The sequence below is a fragment of the Pelophylax lessonae genome (assembly GCF_965119305.1).
Source record: "Pelophylax lessonae genome assembly, chromosome: 7".
Lineage (NCBI taxonomy): Eukaryota > Metazoa > Chordata > Amphibia > Anura > Ranidae > Pelophylax > Pelophylax lessonae.
In genome coordinates, this window is record NC_138774.1 from 191387499 (window position 1) to 191410345 (window position 22847).

General features: G+C 39.6%; 1 protein-coding gene across 6 annotated transcripts in view; it reads left to right on the plus strand.

Annotated features, from left to right (window-relative positions):
- Window positions 1-22847, plus strand: part of KCNT1 (potassium sodium-activated channel subfamily T member 1) — a 659112-nt gene that overhangs the window by 570312 nt on the left and 65953 nt on the right. For all 6 annotated transcript variants that reach the window (XM_082263648.1, XM_082263649.1, XM_082263652.1 and 3 more), the window contains 2 exons: window positions 8594-8743; window positions 11171-11400. In XM_082263648.1, the coding sequence (XP_082119774.1) occupies window positions 8594-8743; window positions 11171-11400 (380 nt within the window). The remainder of the gene's footprint in view (window positions 1-8593; window positions 8744-11170; window positions 11401-22847) is intronic.

The following is a 22847-nucleotide window of genomic DNA, read 5'->3' on the forward strand; positions in this document are numbered from 1 at the left end:
TAAATGGCAACGCGTTTTATGAAACGTTGTTCACTTCATCAGGAGTTTGATGTTGCTGACAAGGCGTAACTCAGTTTGGTAACCAAGGTTCATTAAAGACCATACTATTAACACCAGATGAGAAGTCTCTCCTGGGGTTGTGAAGACAACGGGGAGAAAGCCCAGCGGAATCCCAGGAGGCGAAGGCAAAAGGACAAGTATGGCTTGGCACACAGAAAGGGGACTTACTAATATAGACAAATTATTGTATCAAGTCTGAGATATATTAATTTGAAGTCTAAAATTGGCACAAAAGTAGGTAAAGTGAAGAAAAAACAAGAATCAAGAGGGACCAAAAACCAAAACAAGATGTAAATTCACACGTGATAATGTAATATGCAAGACATGAGAAATTAGGGAAAAGAGAAAAACAGCCCAGCAACTGATTGTGGAACAAAACCTGAGAGAGAAAATTATACTCCCAACACAGCAAATCTTTAATGACCCTTCACTAACACAATTAGTTTCACCTTATCAGCAACAACAAACTCCTGATGAAGTGAACCATGTTTCACGAAAAGGCGTGAGATTTATGATATACAGTGGAACCTTGGTTTGCGAGTATAATTGGTTCCAGCAGCTTGCTTGTAATCCAAAACACTCGTATATCAAAGCAAGTTTTCCCATAGGAAAGCATTGATAAAAATATGCTGTATTATATATAAAGTACATTCCTGTGCAGTAAAAGTATGCCATCTCCTCTGTTAAATAACATCATGTGTCCCTGTGTCTGCACTGCACACAACAAATGCCGATTTATACTTTATTAGAGAGTCTGTGGCACTGTGTAATTCCTTAGCCCTTCTCTGCTGCTCTCCTCCCCTCCTCCTCAGATGACGTCAGGAGGAGTGATCGGCCCCTCCCGCTGGGGATAGCAGAGAGGACGGAAACCAGAGAGAGACACAGGGACAGGAATCGTACAAAGTAAGTGCAGGGAAACACTCTGAAAAGTACATATTGGCATCTTCACATACAGTAGAAGCACTGGGACACATAATAACATGTGACAGAGGGCATTAACAGAGGGGATGGCATGGTTATAGTGTAATAAAACTGCTCGTATATCAAGACAGTGCTCGTATACCAAGACAGATTTTTTTTAAAAATGTTGCTCGTCTTTCAAAATGCTCGTAAACAAAGGCACTCGTAAACCAAGGTTCCACTGTATCCCATTTTTTCCTCCTGATTGGCAGAATTATTGATGAATCTCTTTATGAAGCATGTTTTCAAATATGTATTGAAGTATGGAAATTGCAATAATAAAAACAGTTTCTGGTACATTTCCCTGTTTTGAACTCATTTTACTTTTATATGTTTTAATAGAATTGATCACTTTTACATATTCTATATTTCATGTATTTCATGACCTCCAAAAAAGTCCCATGGACAATTAGTTTTTCACTTCTTTGTTATAAAGCGTCTCTTACGCTTTAGCGCCCTTTAACACTTCACCACCCTGCTGCCTGAATGCTTAACCTAAATACTAAAATATTTATCATTGTGACATTGTGCGCAGGTTGATTTTTCGTTTATTTGTAGTTTATGGTCTTGAATACGAAATGATTTGCCTAACTGATAAGCTCCCTTCATTAACACTTAACACTTGCCTTATGCCTTAAAGTGTATTTCCATGCAGTCAAATTTGAGAAACCTCTGCTATGTTCTCATGTACACAGCATACCTAAAATAACTATACCTTTCTAGTTGGTTCTTTGGAGAAGAATTATACATAGGACTGTAAAGACCACTTGCAAGTTATTTTGAACAATATGAACGTACAATTTAAAGGACAGATTAAGGGACAGTTTTTTTTTTTTTTTTTTTAATGCAATCTTTTTACTACATTTTAGCATTACAAGAAGTAAAATTGAAAAAAATAATCAGCATCCATAATCACAGGTCTCATCTCAAATGAAAACATCAATAGTACAACAGCTACAAAGCTTCCCATGCCCCGATTCTTGGTCAAAGAGAGCAAACCCTTCATATAATGGAGGGAACATGAGTCCACCAACGTGAGCAGCTGATCTGAAACATTTTGAAAAAAGAAAAAAAAAAAAGAAATAATGAAAATGAAAAGAAAAAAAAAAGGAGGAGGGAAAAGGGGGAAAGAAAATACAGAACATTACAAACACAAATAGTGCAAACAATGGCCTGTTGACGCTGTCAGAATTGGGCCAGTAAAACACACAACCGAGTGTAAGTTCAGGGGGTCTCACTCAGCCATTAGGTGGTTCAAAGTGGGGACCAGCCACTCTCGGGGCAAAACCACATATTTTAGTGCCCTCAAGCCTCCAGTGGGTGAAAAAATAAAAGAGTAGAGCATGAGTGAGACCGATGGGACAGTTTTTTTTTTTTAAGCGCAATAACCCCCAATTTACCACCCAAGCCTTGAGATCTTTAACCCTTTGTTACGACAGACAGTGTGTCTATCTAGTTTACTGATAATGAGATCTGTCAGCTCAATACAGACAGAGCTAGTTGGGTAAACATAACTCCCCAGTCCCATTCTTGACTTTACATAGAAGGGCAAAAATTAGTAGGACTTTTAAGCAAGTAAAAAGGTAAGCAGAAATGTTTGAATATTTTTTAAAATTATGCTGTGTGAATGGGAGCATGTAACAAATATAAAGTAGATGTTATTCCATTTTTGCTGCAAATCTGGACATAAACGTTGACACTTCAACTGACCCCTAAACCTAAAACATAAACTAGACGCTTAAGCCCTGAACCTTACATAACCCCTGAATTAAGCCCAAACACTAATTCAAGCTATTATTTTGTGTATTCACCTTGTCCTGCACTGGGAGCAGGCACAGCCAATCCTCATTGAAAGGTATCAGTGACAGACTATGGGAGATAATAACTCCAGATCCTGCATAATATGGAGCTTACAAATGTATTATTTTACTACAATCATAGACATTGCTCTAAGGCAAAACCAATTAGCCTACCCTGAACTGTGTAAGAAAGTAGACAAAGCCCTGGAAGGAACGGAGCCCAGGAAGGCAGCGCTGCAAGGTCATAGTGGTAACAATTAACAGAATAGTTTGTAAGAGCTTTATGAACAATCCAACAAGGAAACACTTTACAAAATGAAATAGAATGCACTTACTGTGCATGTACAGCTCATCCATATATATGTCCCTCTTTTGTATAGCCATTGACTTGCGGAGATTTTTAGCTTAGAGTTTTAGTGGCTTGTGAATGCCTATTGGGGTTAGCTTTTAAAACATAGAAGAAAGAAAAATGGTGTTCCTTATCCAAATTGTGTTTGTGGAATTTTCCACATTTTGTCATGTTACAACCAAAAACGTAAATGTATTTTAGTGGGATTTAATGTGATAGACCAACACAAAGTGGCACCTAATTGTGAAGTGGAAGGAACATGTTAAATGGTTTTCAAAATTTGTGGCGTGTATTTCAAGGGGTATGAATACTTTTTCAAGACACTGTATAGTTGAATGTCTTGTCTGTGAATGTGTACAGGAACACTTTAAAGCATAGCTAAACTCAAAGATGTAAAGGTATTATTTTGCAGATTACCAGTCTTTAAATGTGGTGGCTGCATTAGTTTTCTTTTTTTAAGCTTTATTTTCACCCAATGATCTGGCCAGTAACACACTTCTTACCTTAGTGTGTCTTCACCCTGGATGGAGAAGCAAGGGAGACACATTTGGACAGCAGCAATGTCAATTTGATGAGAGGGTAGTGTTAGATGCATTAGCAGAGCTCCAGTTAAAGGGTAACTCCACTTTCGTGGGGAAAAAAAAATCAGCAAATAAAGAAAAAACAATATAGCGTATACAATTGTGACACAAATTATATAGTAATTGAATGTTATTAAAAATCACATTTCCTTTTCAATCTGCAGTCGTTGTAATTTTCTGAAAATGCAATGCAATATGGCTACTTGGAGGTGTTCTGTACACAGAATGTGTACTGACCACCCCCCCCCCCCCCCCAGAAACATTTCCTGCTTGTGTGATTGGCTCACTGATTTTCCCAGAAGTCTGCCTAAGATACAAGTCAGATTTCTGGTATCCCCTGCACCAAAAATGTCATTTTTGGTGCGATACTCCTAATAGGAACACGTCTAAAGGGATGCAGGCCCAGCAGATTTCATTATTAGAGCCCTGCAGCTGCCACAGCTTATAGATAATTATGAAACCACTCCCATTTGACCCACTCAGCACAGAAGCACAGAAGAAGAAACAATGATTTCTTCAGAATAAAAAAGGTAGGAATCTGCAACAAAGTTTGTTAAAATCCTTGTAATGTACAGAGAACACCTAGGGGGGGAATGCTTTCTTCTCAACAAAAGTGGATTTACGCTTTAATGCTTTTTAAGCAGGTACAGCAACAGTTCTTTTTCCCCTTTTGGAATAAAGATTTGACATAATTAATAAAAGCTGTTCATTGTACGCACCCCATGCCAATGGTAAATGGTTTATCTTATCCCTATAACTGCCACTATTAAAAAACATTTGAAAAGTAACAGAGTCACTGGCTGGATCGACAGGTGAAAAACACCTAAAAAATATAATGAATGTAATCACCACATATAAAAAATGTTAAGCTGCGATATAATACATTTTTGCTTTTGGGTTTAAATACGCTCTATTTGTGCTTCTTGGCACCCACATGTGAAATACTGTCAAAGTTTAGCTATGAGCAGCTGAGGCCTCCCTGATCAATATTGCATACACTGATTTCTAAATATTACATAGGCAGATATTAATTTCCTGGATCTCCGCACAGCTCATATGATCCCTTCCAGTCTAGCCAGCCCACTGCAACTGACCTAGAATTCTGCGGCTGAGCATTACCAATATTTTACCCTGAATTGAGATCAAGCTTCTGCTACAGCACCCATAAATACTTAATCAAATGTGTGCAGTCGTGTATGTGATGGGATTTTAAGGAACAGGAGATTGTTTAGCAACTGTTTGTCATTTCTTGGAAAGTTTTAATGTGCTGTCAGTATTTAGCTGCAGCAATTTACCTCTTGCCTTGTGGTGGTTATTAGTGTGTGCCATGAGTTTGAAGGAACAAACAGAAAAGAGAAGACACTGCAGTTACCAGCCACTTCCTTAATGAACTCTGCTGAATGGACAAAGGATGCACATTCTACATGCTGATTTTCTATATACAGCACTATATGTTTTTATGGCTTTTTATTAAATTATTATCTGCACTTAGATGTGACGCCCTCTCTGATCTGTTTGTTATATGTGCACACATTAGAGTTTATCAAAGCTTATGAGAAGCTTTAACCATCATCCAGTGGCTGAACTGATTCATTCTCTTTTTTTTTAAGACTTTCTAGAATCTTTATAATTAAAAGGGTAGTGGTGCGCTTCAGGGATCAGCTCTAATGGATCTCTATTTGGGTTGGTGGCAGTGATGTGTACAATTCTTGCTTTAAAGGTGCTCCGCGTGATAAATATAATATTTATATTTTTAAAATGGTTAGGTGATGAAAGTGCAGGTGTGTTAATCAAATCAGTAGATATCAAGGTATTTTCTTAAAATAAATAAATATATAAGTACGGTGTGTATCAATAGATAAATAAATAAATAAATAAATAAATATCAGAGTGCTACTTCTTTACCAGTGACATCAATAAATAAATTATATAAATCCAGTGTTGGTCTTCAATCTGATTCATAAACAGTAAAACAAATATATATTGTGCTCAAAATAAAGTGCTACATGCAATTTTCTATTAAAACGGTGCTAGAAAAGATATCTGTGAATGGTTCAATTGTAATCCTTCAAATATCAATATTTAAATGAGATAGTCCAAAAGAAAAAATTATATAGAGAACATCCAAAATAGCTTGTGTGAATACGTTCCTCGCTTATATCCGTGCTTCACTCATGTAATTAAGTGACTATGATCTCCTTCACCTTGTGTGTCACCTCTGAGTGCTCTAGCCTCTCACCTTATAGGCAAGATCAATTTGCCTTTGGTATCTATCCAAGCTCAACGATAGACTCAATTTCTCTCAATCCGGATCCTTTCTTATTTAATGGAGCTGCTTTCTTGGATCCCTCTAAGTGTTTGTCTTGATCGTTTTTAGTACTATCCTCTTTGTCCGATCTTTAGTGTGCCTCAGAGACAAAGACTATTCATGGTGCAGTATATCCAACTCATTTATTAAAATATAAAGATTTACACTTACAATTTAGGCATGATACTTCAGCATGTAAACAAAAAACCAGCCGCCGCTGTGGAGATCGGGCTCCGTTGTAACGTCACTTCCGGCTCCTCCTACGCGTTACGTCACGAGGTCACGTGACTTCCTCAGGGAGTCCCTGAGGAAGTCACGTGACCTCGTGACGTAACGCGTAGGAGGAGCCGGAAGTGACGTTACAACGGAGCCCGATCTCCACAGCGGCGGCTGGTTTTTTGTTTACATGCTGAAGTATCATGCCTAAATTGTAAGTGTAAATCTTTATATTTTAATAAATGAGTTGGATATACTGCACCATGAATAGTCTTTGTCTCTGAGGCACACTAAAGATCGGACAAAGAGGATAGTACTAAAAACGATCAAGACAAACACTTAGAGGGATCCAAGAAAGCAGCTCCATTAAATAAGAAAGGATCCGGATTGAGAGAAATTGAGTCTATCGTTGAGCTTGGATAGATACCAAAGGCAAATTGATCTTGCCTATAAGGTGAGAGGCTAGAGCACTCAGAGGTGACACACAAGGTGAAGGAGATCATAGTCACTTAATTACATGAGTGAAGCACGGATATAAGCGAGGAACGTATTCACACAAGCTATTTTGGATGTTCTCTATATAATTTTTTCTTTTGGACTATCTCATTTAAATATTGATATTTGAAGGATTACAATTGAACCATTCACAGATATCTTTTCTAGCACCGTTTTAATAGAAAATTGCATGTAGCACTTTATTTTGAGCACAATATATATTTGTTTTACTGTTTATGAATCAGATTGAAGACCAACACTGGATTTATATAATTTATTTATTGATGTCACTGGTAAAGAAGTAGCACTCTGATATTTATTTATTTATTTATTTATCTATTGATACACACCGTACTTATCAAGGTATTTTCTTAAAATAAATAAATATATATCTACTGATTTGATTAACACACCTGCACTTTCATCACCTAACCATTTTAAAAATATAAATATTATATTTATCACGCGGAGCACCTTTAAAGCAAGAATTGTACACATCACTGCCACCAACCCAAATAGAGATCCATTAGAGCTGATCCCTGAAGCGCACCACTACCCTTTTAATTATATCATTTACTGCTTTAGTATCAGTCCCAGTGGCGCTGCAGCAGGGAGTCTCTGGCCACCTCAGACAGCGCAGGGATCACACACATTCCCTTTCTAGAATCTTCTTACCCCCAATGGCCTTGTCCCTCATTCTCTTTAACCACATTCAATCCTTGTGCCATAGTTGTTTTACTGTGTTTTTATTGAATTTAAAGGAAACCTGCCCTCAGATAAATAATGGGGCAGATGCTGCTACCCTCCTGAGTCGCTGAACCCTAGCTTAAAATAGCTCTGTGTCTCTCATCCAGAACAAGTATACGGATGAGGAGTTCTGACTTTTTTTCTGAATTCACTTGCTGCATGCTTGTTCTAGGTTAGTGACTCATAAAAGTATTGAATTCTGATTCAAGGTGAGAGGGTGAGCAATTGGTATCCTAAAATGTATCTCATGACAGGTTTCCATTATCCATGTTAAAGATTGTAATGTTAAAGGTTGAAATTTCAGTTTCAAATCAGAGCAGTGAAAGTTGCCAGTTTCCTATAGGTAATAAACCTTGTTTACCTGTCTTAAACACATTTTTAGACTTCTTTTCAGAAATGTAAATGGGGGCTCTAAAAACAGGCAGTTGAGGCAACGTTTTGCAACCTCCCACAACCGCCACTCCAAAGCTTGCAATGGAGATGGAGGGGTCTGTTTACGTGTATTGTGGCTACAGCAAATTTAATGTTGCATGTTGAGTATACAGTCAGCAACGCTTGTCAAATTCAGCCTGTCATGTCAATGTGGCAAAGCTTTAGTCCCATTGAATTTGCCATTAGACAAAAACAGCCAAAAAAGGCATTCAGGAGACACCAAGATCGCCTCCTGAATATCTGACAGTGGCTGTTCAACCATGGATCACCTTTCAGAGAATGGGCAAGTATGAACTTAGCCTTAGTTATTTTATGCTGAAGAGGCGTAGTTGTACATGTGCTAAAATTAAAATTCCTCACATGTATAGCAGTTTAAACCACAAAAATATTTATTTTTTAATTTATTTTATTTAATAATATTGTAAACCTATAGCAGGCTGTTCAGTCTCTTTTCATCTCCTAATAAAGTCATCCTCAACCTTTATAGCCCAGAGGAACCCCTAAAGCAAATTTCAGGTCTTAAAGGAACCCTTACTGAAACGAATTATGATTTTGGAGGATCTGCTCAGTTTTAGAAGAAAACCCCCATAAGTAGTTCTTAGAAAAGTTTTGTTCTGGTTAAATTCCCTCTTGCTTCTCTCTGTAGGGAAGGGCAGCAGTCCCCAGAGCAGTGGCAAAGGATGTACGGGAGATGTTCCGGGAATGAGGTCTATCACATACGCATGGGAGACAGCAAGTTCTTTATGGAGTACGCAGGAAAGAGTTTCACCTACGCTGCTTTCCACGCTCACAAGAAGTAAGAGACACTCACCATTACGTGTCACTGTTTAAACATTTTATTACCAGAGGTCAGTAGTGCCTAGATGTCATGACCAAATTGAGCAACAAGAGTTTGTATTGTTTAAATGAAAATGTTTTAATGTAACTAATATGCAAACCTAAAAAGCAAATGTGTATATATATGAGGGTTCTTCAAAATGTTTCCGTACTTTTTTAACACTATTAACCGGTTGCCGAACACCGCAAGTACATATACTGCGGCGGTCAGCCCCGGCTAGTGACGTAACGGTACATCACTAGCCTGGGAGCCAATAGCGGGCAAACGCGCGCTGCCGGAGGCGCGCTCCCGCCTCAGCTCGTTCGCGGACACCTCCGTGCGTGTGACCGGTGGACCCGATGTCCGCCGGTCACTCGCGATCGTCCGATGTGAAGGGAGAAAGGTAGGGGGCTAATGTAAACAAAGCGGCCTGTCATTCTTCCCTGTGTAAAAGCACTGATCTAACGTTCCTGCTATGTAGGACTGTTGATCTGTGCTGTTACACACACAGCCACATCCCTGCACAGTTAGAAGCACGCCCCTAGGGACACACATAGTCACTGCATCTCTAATAAAGTTTACCCCTTCCCTGCCAGTGTCATTTTTACAGAAATAGTGCATATGTATAGCACTGATTACTGTAGTAATGTCACTGGTACCCCCAAAAGTGTCAAAAATGTCAGTCAAGGGTCCGATCTGTCCGCCGCAATGTCGCAGTCCCGCAAAAAAAATTGCAGATCGCCGCCATTACTCGTTAAAAAAAAAAAACAACAAAAATGACAAAAATCTTTCCCTTAGTTAGTAAACGCAATAACTTTTGCGTAAACCAATCAAAATACGCTTATTGTGATTTTTTTTTTACCAAACATAGGTAGCAGAAAACAAATTGGCCAAAAATGTAAAAACATTTTGATTTTTACATTTTGGGGGGGGAATTTCATATAAAAAAATGTGAAAAATATTGTTATTTTTGCAAAATTGTTGCTCTTTTTTTGATTATAGCGCATGATCAAAAAATCGTACAGGTGATCAAATACCACCAAAAGAAAGCTCTGTTTGTGGGAAAAAAAGGACATCAAATTCGTTTAGTTACAGCATCGCACGACCGCGCAATTGTCCGTTAAAATCACGCAGTGCCGAATCGCAAAATACCCCCTGGTCAGGAAGGGGGTAAAATCTTCCGGGGCTTAAGTGGTTAAAAATAACAGACCATGGTGGGGTTTTTTTGCCTCACTATATTGGAGTTCACTATCTTCTTTTTATACACACACACACAGTTTTTGAAGACCGTATGTGTATATATAAAAATAAGATAGTGAACTACAAAATAGTGAGGAAAAAAGACACTAGTGGTCTGTTCCTCAGCAAAATTAGAATGTCTAAAAGAAAAAAGCAGGGAAGAGATCAAAGAGGAGAAGCTGAGGAAGGAATGGGAAAGGAGAAGGGATAAGAGCTGGTAGGAGAGAGAGGGAAGCCCAACAAGTTGTTAGTGATGATTTTATAGATGAGTGAATGGTCAAAATTAGGTTGTACAAAGTTGTTCGACCAGGGAGCCATTATACACTCAAATTTTATCAGTAAATGTTGCTATCCTCTTGTTAATCATCATCCATTTAATGCCACTCTTTGGTTTAGGAAATGTTGACTGGGAGATTTCCAGGCCTCCCAATACCATGGTTTAGAGCCACAAAGACAATTGTTAGAGACTTTGATTGGTTTGAAGTAACTATTTCTGGTCTACCGCTAAGAAGTGCAACCACTGGGTCTTTGGGTAGCACATACAAATAAGCTGGAAAACACATGTCCACAGCATTAAGATACTGGGCATTGCCACCAAATATGCGATGGGTGCCAAGGTCCGCACAGCTGCAAAAACATCTATGAGAGTGGCTAGATTCATAAGTGCCAATACAGGTGGGGACCAGGTATCATCTAGCAAACAGCTTGAATTTCATCTCAGGAATCCAATTTATAATGACATTTACCAAAAAAAAGCAGTGGACAAAAATACATCAAGTGACCTTTTGTGGACACACAGACCCCCTTTCCAAAGGTTTAGCTTTATGTTCCCCTTAGAATAAACTTTTGTTTCCCTGAAATGTTGGGCTGGATGATTCTTTGTACACTATGGTCTTTAAAATGAACATTAAACAGAATTGAATTCCTAATACACTGCTTCCTCTGCTTGCTGCAGTACCACCCTCTGTAGATTGGCCTGTAAATTATTTGTGTGGGTTGAACATTTTGCAATAGGAAAACCTTTTATAACATCGATGAACCAAAGGCTGTTTTAGATATTTACTTGTTTTTTTAGTTCTTGTAGGGTCACTTTTGTTTTGCCAAGGTTTTGTATTGCCTCTGTTTGAAGGATACTGGCCATAATAACATGATGATGTTGCATTGAAGGTATGGCGTCTGCCTGATAGGCGTGAGGAGAGAGGAAAATAAGAGTATTCTGCTGAACCCTGGACCACGGCACATCATGGCCAGCTCCGACACCTGTTTCTATATCAACATCACCAAAGAGGAGAACTCGGCCTTCATCTTCAAACAGGAAGAAAAGCAAAAGAAGAAGGGGAGAGGAATCTATGGTGAACCATCTCGCCTTCCTGTTCACAGCATCATTGCCAGCATGGGTAATTACTTATTGTCCTATGAAGCTGGTTATACTTAAATCACTTCATACCCAGGTTCAGTCTTTGTAGTTGCTCATAGTTTTTTATTAGTTTATTATCCATCAGCTTATGATGAGGGGACCAGAAACATTACATTGATTTAAGGTCCAGGACCGGCACTACCACGGGTCCCACCGGGTCCATTGGACCCAGGCAGCATTTGGAGAGGGGCAGCAAATTGACTCCCAAGATTTTTTTTCTAGCATTTTTGTGTGTCATCAGTTTGCGGCGCGTTACGGGCGGCATTTTCCCATCTCATACTGCAACCTGTAGTGCAAACTTATCAGTATGAGGAGGCGGAGAGTGCCTCACATGATTGTGGTGTGCGCAACTGCGCAATAATGTCAGACATCAGCAGAGTTGTATAAAGTACTCCAAACCCATACTTGAGTAAAAGTACAAGTGCTCCATCAAAAAGTGACTTGAGTAGAAGTGGAAGTGCTCAATCAAAAAGTGACTTGAGTAGAAGTACTAAAGTATTCAACATTTTTTGTACCTATTGCAAGTAGTTTTTTTAAAAATGTTGCTACTCAAGTACTGAAAGTAAAAGTACCAGTAGTTTTGAAAAAAAATTGCTACTCAAGTACTGAAAGTAAAAGTACAAGTACTGTGTTATGTAGTTATTAAAGAAAGAAGTCAAAAGTTTGAACATCATATTGTTTTTTATTATTTCAAATGCAGCTTTTATTTATACATACAGTAGCATTTATTTTCGTATGCGCTGATAATACACACGTTTTGAGCTTCATGAAACCTGCCATCTACTGTTCTGGCATTGGTAATTTTTATAATAGTAATGAGTAACTATGCAGCACAAAAAAAAAATATCGGGGTAGAAGTATTGAAATCATCGAAAAAATGTAGTGAAGTGGAAGTAGGAGAAAAAAATTCTACTCTAGGAAAGTACAGATACCGCCTTTCGGTACTTAAGTACAGTAGTGAAGTAGTTCTAGTTAGTTACTATACATCTCTGGACATCAGTGCACTCCATCTGACGCAGGGCAGGCTGGATTTTTTAGGGCGGGGGGGGGACGTTAACAGTATATATAATATTTTCTAAATTTTATATTTATATAAAATAATGGATGTGGGGGGCCTTTTGTTGGGTGTCATTTTTATTTTATGGTTTTTTTTTTTGGGGTGGGGGGCAGCATTATTTTCTTGGACCCAGGAAGCACAAGGTCTTGGGCCAGCCCTGATAAGGTCAACTTGTATACAACTGTTTCAGGCTTGCTGGCCATCATCAGTGAAAGTTATGTGTACTCTGAAATCTATGAAATAAGATGCAGGGGTTATTAAGACAGGAAAAGGATTCCCCAAGCCTCACGCCATAGAACTTTACTCAACACAGCTGTATGGAATTAGGAACTAATGGCTCTATATTTTGAATGTAGCTCTAAATTGGCAGATGTGCCTGTATTATTGCATGTCTCACTCTCTTAAATTAAGGACTAATTTCCTTGCTTTTTTTTTGCACTTGTGTTGGAAGTAATGACATGTGACTGCAGCATACTGCATTTCTAAGTGGCTTATAAAATGCTGAGTGAAAATAATAACTATAAAGGTAATGTTAGAATTGCCAGAGAGCTGTGTGCTGTTTCAAAGTAAATGGATGAAGAGTAGAATCATGTTATATTGTGTTATGAGAACATTGTGAGCAGCAGGACACAAATAGCCCAGAAACAGCTGTCACAGCTGGGGATAATAGATTCATATCGCCTGGTAAACCTTGGAGATGTGCTGCAATCACATGGCACTCCTAGGAACGAGCCCAGGAAATTACCTTGATACAGAACATTCCGTCTGTTCTTCTCTGTAACCTTTTCATTGCCATCTGTCACCTTCGGAACATACTGGGTTTACCACTTAAGAAAATAACAGCCAAATTGAGTAAAATATGTTTAGCAAGGAAACTTGCAGAAAAGAGAGATTTGTTTTGTTTTTTTCATTTTCCACCTATAGTATAGTTGTGTTTTTCCCCACGCACTTTTTCATATCTTCCCAGCTGCAACCAGTGATTTGTATCCCGACAAGCCTCTTAAAAGTGTTACTAAACCCAGGTTCCTGCATTCACTATATCTGGTCTCCCACAGTACACAGAACATGGAAATGCAATCATTTTAGTAAATATAAACTGCTAAATACCTTTTCTCCTCAGCAGTTAGAGCAGTCTTGTGACTTCTATCAGTGCCTAGTTAAAGCTTGTAGGAGGAGTTTTCATTCTGCTCTAATTGTCTGCTCTAATTGTCCTATGAGCCTGCATAACCCCTGACTTTCTGGACAGTGCTGATTGGTTCTGTGCTGATTACGTACACTCTCCTAAGAAAAAAAAAAAAACTCTCTAGCAATACACACCAAACTGAGCATGTGCAGGTTGTCCCCTAGCCTCTCTTCTATCAGGAGATGGATTGGAAACCGTGGAAGAAGGGGAGGATCAGAGAAGATGGGATCAAACAGCCTTTTTACACAATACAGAGGATTAACCCCTTATGTTCCAAAGTGAGTATAGCAAGCATGGTTTACTGCATATACACACTGATTTTACATTTGTCACTTTAGTAAAACTTTAGGTGTATTAAAAAAAAAAAAATGCCTGTTGGCATCACCCTGATCTGATTTTAATCGCAAATAATGCACAGTGTAGGTTACAGCAGCCTCAAGAGTGGAGAAGTGCATAATGGAAATTCAACTTTTTTCAAAAATCATAATTATGTATCTATACCTGTTTAAACATGGAAGATAACTTATGTCTAATTGAACTGTATAAGCAAAAGTGATGCATTGGTTTGTTTTTGATGTAAAAATATAAAGTAGCCCTTTAAAATACCCTACTTAAAGTACACTACCTAAAGAGAATAAAACAGATAGAATTAAATGTCTTTCTATGTATGTATAGGATTCTAGTTCATTTAAATGTCACCAATCTCATGAGATGCATAGCTGTATTAATAGGAATGGCAGTTAATTATCCACTAAATACCATTGGCTATAACCTCGGATTCTATCCTAAAATTCTCTCTTCTTACAAACATGGAATTGTTGATGCATTGTCATAGGTGATTATCTAATCGCCTAAATTTGCTGTTCTAGGTCCAGTTAATTCAAACCTGTAAACCCCTTTGCAAGTCTGATTATTTACCACAGATCTTCTGCATTTAATGAACTCAAGAAGGGGTCCAGTCTGGGGAGGACTAAGCTGGGAGCCAGGGGAGAATTAGCCACCAGAGCCAGTACTAATAAGATATATTTTACCGGTAGCCCTGATTAGATACTCTTTTACCATCCAGACATCTGTTAGAGCAGGGCCTGCAGTCAATGACCCTTGCTATATATTATAATGTTATCTGCTCCCTGTTCTGACCTGCAATCAGTTTCTGGGAGAGGAAAGTCTTTTAGCACTAACTTACATAACTGATATGAAATGTCATGTGACTGAATGTTGAGAGCCGTAAGTGAAGCTGATGCTGCAAGATGTGGAAATGTGTATCACAATAAGCCATGTCCTTTGGGAACACTTTCACCATGCCCATTAGTCAATACACTTTCCTTAGCCCACGGAGATCTGTTACGGTACTACCATGAAAGGGCTAATTAGTTGGGTTTGACGCAAAGCTTTCAGTCTTTATCCAGGTCCACAGCACTCAGTCAGAGGGTGGGTAGTCACAGCAATCGTGACCCCCTCTTCCTCTGGTATTAGATGAATGGGCCAGTAGGTGAGTGAGTTTGATGATGTAGTGTACAATCCTTTGGGTTTTCTGTGTCATTATTGTGCATGCTTTTACTTGGTCTATACAGTATGGTTACACAGTGCACTCTAAAATTCACACCTTGCATCATGGTATACATTTCGATTTCCTAATGGCTCAATTCACTTATCTGACTTTAGGTTCCAAAATATGGATGGGACTGGGGCTTCATATATAAGGCCCACTGTGTATTCTGAAAACAGAAAGTGAACTTATAATAGGGCCAGAAATATTGAGTAAGGGGAACCTGTGACACTTCCTCACCTTCAATGTAGTACTCAGTGCCCAAGCAGCCAATGTCAAGGCTTAAATGTTGTCACATGGTGGGCAAGGAAACTTTCTTGGCCATGTATCGAAGTTATGCAGGGGATGAAGTAGCGTATTGGTGAAATATGTGGAAGGTTGGCATATTTTCTATTTTTTGCTGTAGAGAATCCCATTACAACTCAGCACAAAACATTGCGGTCAGGAAATTAAAATATTTAGTTGTGAATAAGCATCGGGTGCCTATGCGTTAATACATACAGCCTATACATTTGATTCTCCCCCTTTAATATAGAAGTGTATTCTGGTCCATGTCTGGGGCCCATGCGGTATCTTCTGGTCCTTTGAAGTCATGTAAATTGTAATCATCTCATTGTAGCCGAAGGCATTTTGTATGTTAAAAAATTCCCCTGGAAATAAGAAACATTTAATTATATATTCTCTATAGTCTGCAGGCAATGTATTAACCCTGCTCTAGTTAGACATTCACTGCGCTGCAGTTTTAGATAACGAGGAATTGACATCTTGGCATTCTATAACTTCTATAGTTAATAGCAGTGAGAAAAACTGGGGCACAGTAAAAATAGTGGTGCTGCCATCCCCTGGCTTGTGCCTTCCTTTCGTTCTTAAAGTGTAACTCCACCTTCAAGTAAATTTTTGGCTTTCAAAAGCAATATGCTTATCTTACAGTTTTCACCAATCTAATTGTTTTCCTTAGCTTGACAGTTGTTCAACCTTGATAGCTCTCTATGTGAAATATAAAATACAGCGCTGAAAATGAAATCCTATGCATATATGGAAGAGTGAATACAATCGAAAATAACGATAAAATTCTGGAACAGTCCAATCCACCCATGCACCATGGCAAGTGAAGAGATCCGTCTAGTAGGTGCTTGAAAAAGTGAGAACCTCCACCACATGTATAGTGACCAATTGGCCTCTTACCGAATACAGGTGACCAATGCTCTCACAAAGGTCAACAACGCTTTTGCTCAAGGCAGGACGACCAGATTCCCAAAATGATGACAGAAGCTCCTAGATTTCTTAGATCTCCTTCCAAGGATAGGATCTATCATGCAGTGTCCCTCTCAAACATGGAATAGAGACAGGGAAAGACCATGGTGCAGTATGTTCCAAGTAAAAGCGTTTATTTAAAATAAAATGCACTCACCACACGTAAGAACATGAGGGACTTTAAGAATAAATTCCAATGATCGCTGGCAGGCGATGCATTCAAACCGACTTGTGACGTCGACGCTGACAGCTCCGACGTCACAAGCCGGTTTGAATGCATCGCCTGCCAGCGATCATTGGAATTTATTCTTAAAGTCCCTCATGTTCTTACGTGTGGTGAGTGCATTTTATTTTAAATAAACGCTTTTACTTGGAACATACTGCACCATGGTCTTTCCCTGTCTCTATTCCATGTTTGAGAGGGACACTGCATGATAGATCCTATCCTTGGAAGGAGATCTAAGAAATCTAGGAGCTTCTGTCATCATTTTGGGAATCTGGTCGTCCTGCCTTGAGCAAAAGCGTTGTTGACCTTTGTGAGAGCATTGGTCACCTGTATTCGGTAAGAGGCCAATTGGTCACTATACATGTGGTGGAGGTTCTCACTTTTTCAAGCACCTACTAGACGGATCTCTTCACTTGCCATGGTGCATGGGTGGATTGGACTGTTCCAGAATTTTATCGTTATTTTCGATTGTATTCACTCTTCCATATATGCATAGGATTTCATTTTCAGCGCTGTATTTTATATTTCATTTTCTGATCACACCGTGGTTTATGACAGCTGCTTACACTGGTAGCGCGGATATTCAGTTTGTTTGTATAGCTCTCTATGTGGCTTCCTTATTTACACAGTTCAACAAAAATTAAAGGAACACTTTGAAAACACATCAGATCTCAATGGGGAAAAATATAATGCTGGATATCATTACTGAATGGAAAGTCCTAGCGCTTATGGATCTACTAATATAATGCAGTGGTTGCTGCTGCTTACAAATAAGGTGCTTGTGCCTTTAAATGTGAAATGTGTAAGTCAGCGCTGCCCAAAGTGCCAAAAAATCATTCAATACATATTATAGTACATGAATATTAAAGAATAAATATATAAACCATTTACAAGGTGCTGAGTGCAAAACGTGCTTACACTATAGTGCAAAATATAAATCAATAAATAAGTAAATGAATTCCTCCAATACAAAGTGCAAATAGATAAATAAAATCCTCCGATATTATTGTTTATAATTCATATCACAATAATAAGTCCTCCAATATAGTTCATAAGGTGATAGTGCTGCAAAGTGCTCCAGTCCTGTAAAAAGTGCTGGTGCTCCCCCTAAGTGTCCCTACTCACCAGATCACTGTGTATATCAGGCCTTGTACACAGTTACTGTGCCTTACAAGATGTATTTACCAATCTTGTTCATCCAAATGCTCAGGGGGAGGGCGAAACGCGTCTAGCAAGGCAGAGAGCGTACAATGTAATTTCTGGTCACTTCCGGTTGGTGGAATGCACGCTGCAGGAGCTGCAACCACCGGATCATAAGGCGCCACTTACTCAATTACATTGTGTGTGTATTTCTTTTTGGACCAAATAAACTTTTTCCAATCCTGTTCATCCAAATGCTGGTCCTATGTTAAACTGCAGGAGGCTGCTAAAAAAAGTGCTGTTGACCATATATCCCCCTTAGTGACAAAAGGAAATGATACTCTTCATGGTGAAATACGTTTTAAAAAAGTTTATTTGGTCCAAAAAGAAATACACACACAATGTAATTGAGTAAGTGCCGCCTTACGATCCAGGGGTTGCAGCTCCTGCAGCGTGCATTCCACGACCGGAAGTGACCAGAAATTACGTTGCCTCGCCTTGCTAGACGCGTTTTGCCCTCCCCCTGAGCATTTGGATGAACAGGATTGGAAAACACATCTTGGAAGGCACAGTAACTGTGTACAAGGCCTGAAATACACAGTGTTTCGGTGAGTAGGCTCACTTAGGGGGAGCACCAGCACTTTTTACAGGAGTGGAGCACTTTGCAGCACTATCACCTTATGAACTATATTGGAGGGCTTATTATTGTGATATGAATTATAAACACTGATATTGGAGGATTTTATTTATCTATTTGCACTTTGTATTGGAGGAATTAATTTACTTATTTATTAATTTATATTTTGCACTATAGAGTAAGCACGTTTTGCACTCAGCACCTTGTAAACTTATTCATGGTTTATATATTTATTATTTAATATTCATTTACTATAATATGTATTGAATAATTTTTTGGCACTTTGGATATCTATACTGACATGGTTTGGGTGATGATGCCACATCGTTTGATGGAAATGAAAATTATCAGCTTACAGAGGGAGGGCTGAATTCAAAAACACTCCGAAAATCAAAGTGAAAATTTTGCTGAAATTTTATTGCAGCCACTCAAAATGGTACTCAGTAGTTTGTATGGCCCCCACGTGTTTGCATGCATGCCTGACAGGGTCGGTGCATGCTCCTAATGAGACGATGGATGGTGTCCTGTGGTATTTCCTCCCAGGTCTGGACCAGGGCATCACTGAGCTCCTAAACAGACTGAGCTGCAATCTGAAGGCGTCGGATGGACCAAAAGATAATGTCTCAGAGGGCGTTCTACTAGATTTAGGTTAAGCGAGCGTGGGGGCTATTCAATGGTATCAATTCCTTCATCCTCCAGGAACTGGCTAAATACTCTTGCTACATGAGGCCAGGTATTGTCATGCACCAGGAGGCTTGCACAATGGGTCCAAGAATTTCATCCTGATACCTAATGGCAGTCAAGGTGCATTGTCTAGCCTGTAGAGGTCTGTGCCTCCCTCCATAGATATGCCTCCCCACAGGCCCGTCTTTAACATTGATTGGACCCTGGGCAAGGTATATCAAGGCAGTGAATAATAGTCTCCATGGCGCGATGCATAGCCCCCACATACTCAAGAATGCTTTACAGAAGAGGAATTTCTGTAGAAAGACCTTTGCCACTCTGGATAAGGGAGGCTAAACCATATACAATAGTTGACTATTGTCTCTGTGAGGTTTTTTCCCCTTCCTGTTGATTTTGAAGCCTTGTATCCTATCAACCCAGAATGTACACCCAAAAAAAACAGACTAAAAACCCTCATTCTATCATTCCATGTATACCATGATCTAGTTATACTTCTGGCATTTCTTTTAAAACCCTGAGGTTCATGGTTGACCTTATATACCCTTTTCCCATCACTTTATACTTTGCACTTCTTGTGCAGCCTTCTACTACATAGGACATTTATTTGTCACCCACTAGAACTGCTACAAGACCTCATGGCCATCTCAAGCTATTCTTGTAAATCGAGGTAGTCCCTTCTGGAGGAACCTTCATGAGATCTATGGCTTACACCATGTCTCCATTAATACCTCCCCCCCCCTTTTCTCACATGTCTTACTGGAAGATCCTCTGTTGGGGCTCCTACCCCTGTTCCCACCTGCTTGGGTAGTCATGTTCTCACCCAAGCAAGGCTTCTACCCTCTGTGAATGAGTGCCTCCTTTCCTTCCTATACCCACGCCCCCTTTAAAATCGAGTTCTGGTGTATATACAGCACCTGGAGTCTGCACCTGTCCTTGGAATGGAGGCACCGCCTAAATTCTTCTTCACGTTTTTCCTAAACCGTTGTTTGCTAGGCAGCTGTTCAGTCTCCACTATTGCTCCTGCAGCAAGCTTTTTCTACTTGTTTTGGGCCCCAATGGCTTTCTTGTTTTCTTCCTGTGGGCCTGTTGCTGCTTTTTAGCTGTATTCTTACCCACCCCTTGATTATTGCTTGGGGACGCCCCATCACCTATGAATCTATTCCTTTGCCCTTAATTGTGCAATAGAGATAAGAGGAATTTTGATGTATCCATTATAAATTCTGTATCTTCAGCACAGGACAGAGGTCCCTCCCCTCTCTTCTCTGTGATCTCTCTCATGCTTGCTAACAAAGTTGGAGCCTCACAGAGTGTGTGGGGTTATATGAGTGCAGACCCAGTGAAGCTTTTGCCAGTGTCCAATCACTTTAAGGTAGTGTCATATAACCCATGGTCTATGAAATTATTTTTGTGTCCTGTACTGTACTCCAAGATATGGAATTTACAGGTATGTCAAAATTCCTTTTTTTCTTTAAATCTTACACAGCAATGATCCAGTCAAGCATTATTAGAGTCAACTTCTTTGTACACAGTGCAAGTCAAAAGAAAGTTTTTTTTTCTGGAAGTTTTGCTTTATTTTTTTCACAATGCTTATAGATACAGAAGTGAATGGTGGTTTGTTTTATAGTGATTCCTGCTTGTTTAGAAAATACTTTTATAACAGGTTCACTAAGGTTGTTTATATATATATATATATATATATATATATATATATATATATATATATATATAAAACTGACAGCTTCTCCTATTAGAGTCTCCTGGCAGGTGCTTACTTGTTATGCTGAAATGCACACTGTCCTTTAGGTCGTCCTTCGACCATTCCTCCTCTGAGTTAATGACAACAGAGTAAGTGGAAGTGGCACAAAGTCGCCTGAGGGTTTCTGTGGAGGATTACTTTGCTTAAGAAAGGACAGGTGACAAGCTGTGAGATCAGACTTCGCAGAAAAGTCTGTTTTTGGCAAAAACGTGATCCATTAATGTTAGCATAGCAAAATAACATTCTGTTGGACTTCTGCTGTCAAGGAATAAGTTCCAGCTGAAGGCTGCTGGAGCTTGACAGGTCTTGTAATGCCTAGGTCCTGCTCTGATATGGGATGTAATGGAATCCTGTAGAGTCCATCAGAATCCTGTAGTGCCAGCAAGGAGGTTACTCCAGACGCAGAACCTTTTATCAGGAGTTTAGTTAGCAGACTTCTGTTGGTATACAAACTGCTGATACCATTGACTACTGAATATCTGTATCTTAGCAGAAGATAAATCAGATCATGAAGAAACAGTTCAGTTCATGAAAAGCCTAAGCAGATTGCTGGACTTGGTTGCTGGGAGCTTTTGAAGCGGAAAGGTTGGTGTTTGGCACAGAGGGTTACAGAGAGGGATAGGATGAGGCTTATATGGAATGTTATTGTTAGGGTTGCAGGGAACTTTATTCTAAAGGTTATAGTTAGGGTTAATGTTATATTACAGGAAGGGTTTGTATTCGTGTTACAGAGAGGAGTAGTGTTAGGATTATAGAGAAGGTTAATGCGAGGATGATAGGGAGAGTTATTGTGAGGGTTACGGGAAATGTTATTGAGAAGGTTACAGGGAGATTTTAGTATTTGTGTTTTCGGTTGTTAGGGTTGCTGGAAGGGTTAGTGTGAGCATTACAGGAAGGTTTAGTGTAGGGCTCCAGGAAGGGTTAGTGTTAGGTTTGCAGGGAGAATAGTGTGGGCATTACAGGGAGGGTTAGTGTTAGGATTACAGAGAGAGTAGTGTGGGCATTACAGGGAGGCTTAGTGTTAGGGTTACAGGGAGAGTAGTGTGAGAATTACACGGAGGGTTAGTGTTAGGGTTACAGGGAGAGTAGTGTGAGAATTACAGGGTGGGTTAGTGTTAGGGTTACATGGAGAGTAGTGTGAGCATTACAGGGAGGGTTAGTGTTAGGGTTACAGGGAGAGTAGTGTGAGCATTACAGGGAGGGTTAGTGTTAGGGTTACATGGAGAGTAGTGTGAGCATTACAGGGAGGGTTAGTGTTAGGGTTACATGGAGAGTAGTGTGAGCATTACAGGGAGGGTTAGTGTTAGGGTTACAGGGAGAGTAGTGTGAGAATTACAGGGAGGGTTAGTGTTAGGGTTACAGGGAGAGTAGTGTGAGAATTACACGGAGGGTTAGTATTAGGGTTACAGGGAGAGTAGTGTGAGAATTACAGGGAGGGTTAGTGTTAGGGTTACATGGAGAGTATTGTGAGCATTACAGGGAGGGTTAGTGTTAGGGTTACAGGGAGAGTAGTGTGAGAATTACAGGGAGGTTTAGTGTTAGGGTTACAGGGAGAGTAGTGTGAGCATTACAGAGAGGGTAAGTGTTAAGGTTACAGGGAGGGTTAATGTAGGGCTGTAGGAAGGATTAGTGTTAGCATTGCTGGGAGAGTAGTGTAAGGGTTAAAGGGAAGGATAGTGTAGGACTCCAGGAAGGGTTAGTGTTAGATTTTCAGGGAGAGTAGTGTGACGGTTACAGGGAGGGATAGTGTAGGGCTGCAGGAAGGGTTAGTGTTAGCATTGCAGGGAGGGTTAGTGTTAGGTTTGCAGGGAGGGTAGTGTGAGGGTTACAGGGAGGAACAGTGTAGGGCTGCAGGAAGGGTTAGGTTTGCAGGGAGGGTAGTGTGAGGGTTACAGGGAGGGTTAGTGTAGAGCTGCAGGAAGGGTTAGTGCTAGCATTGCA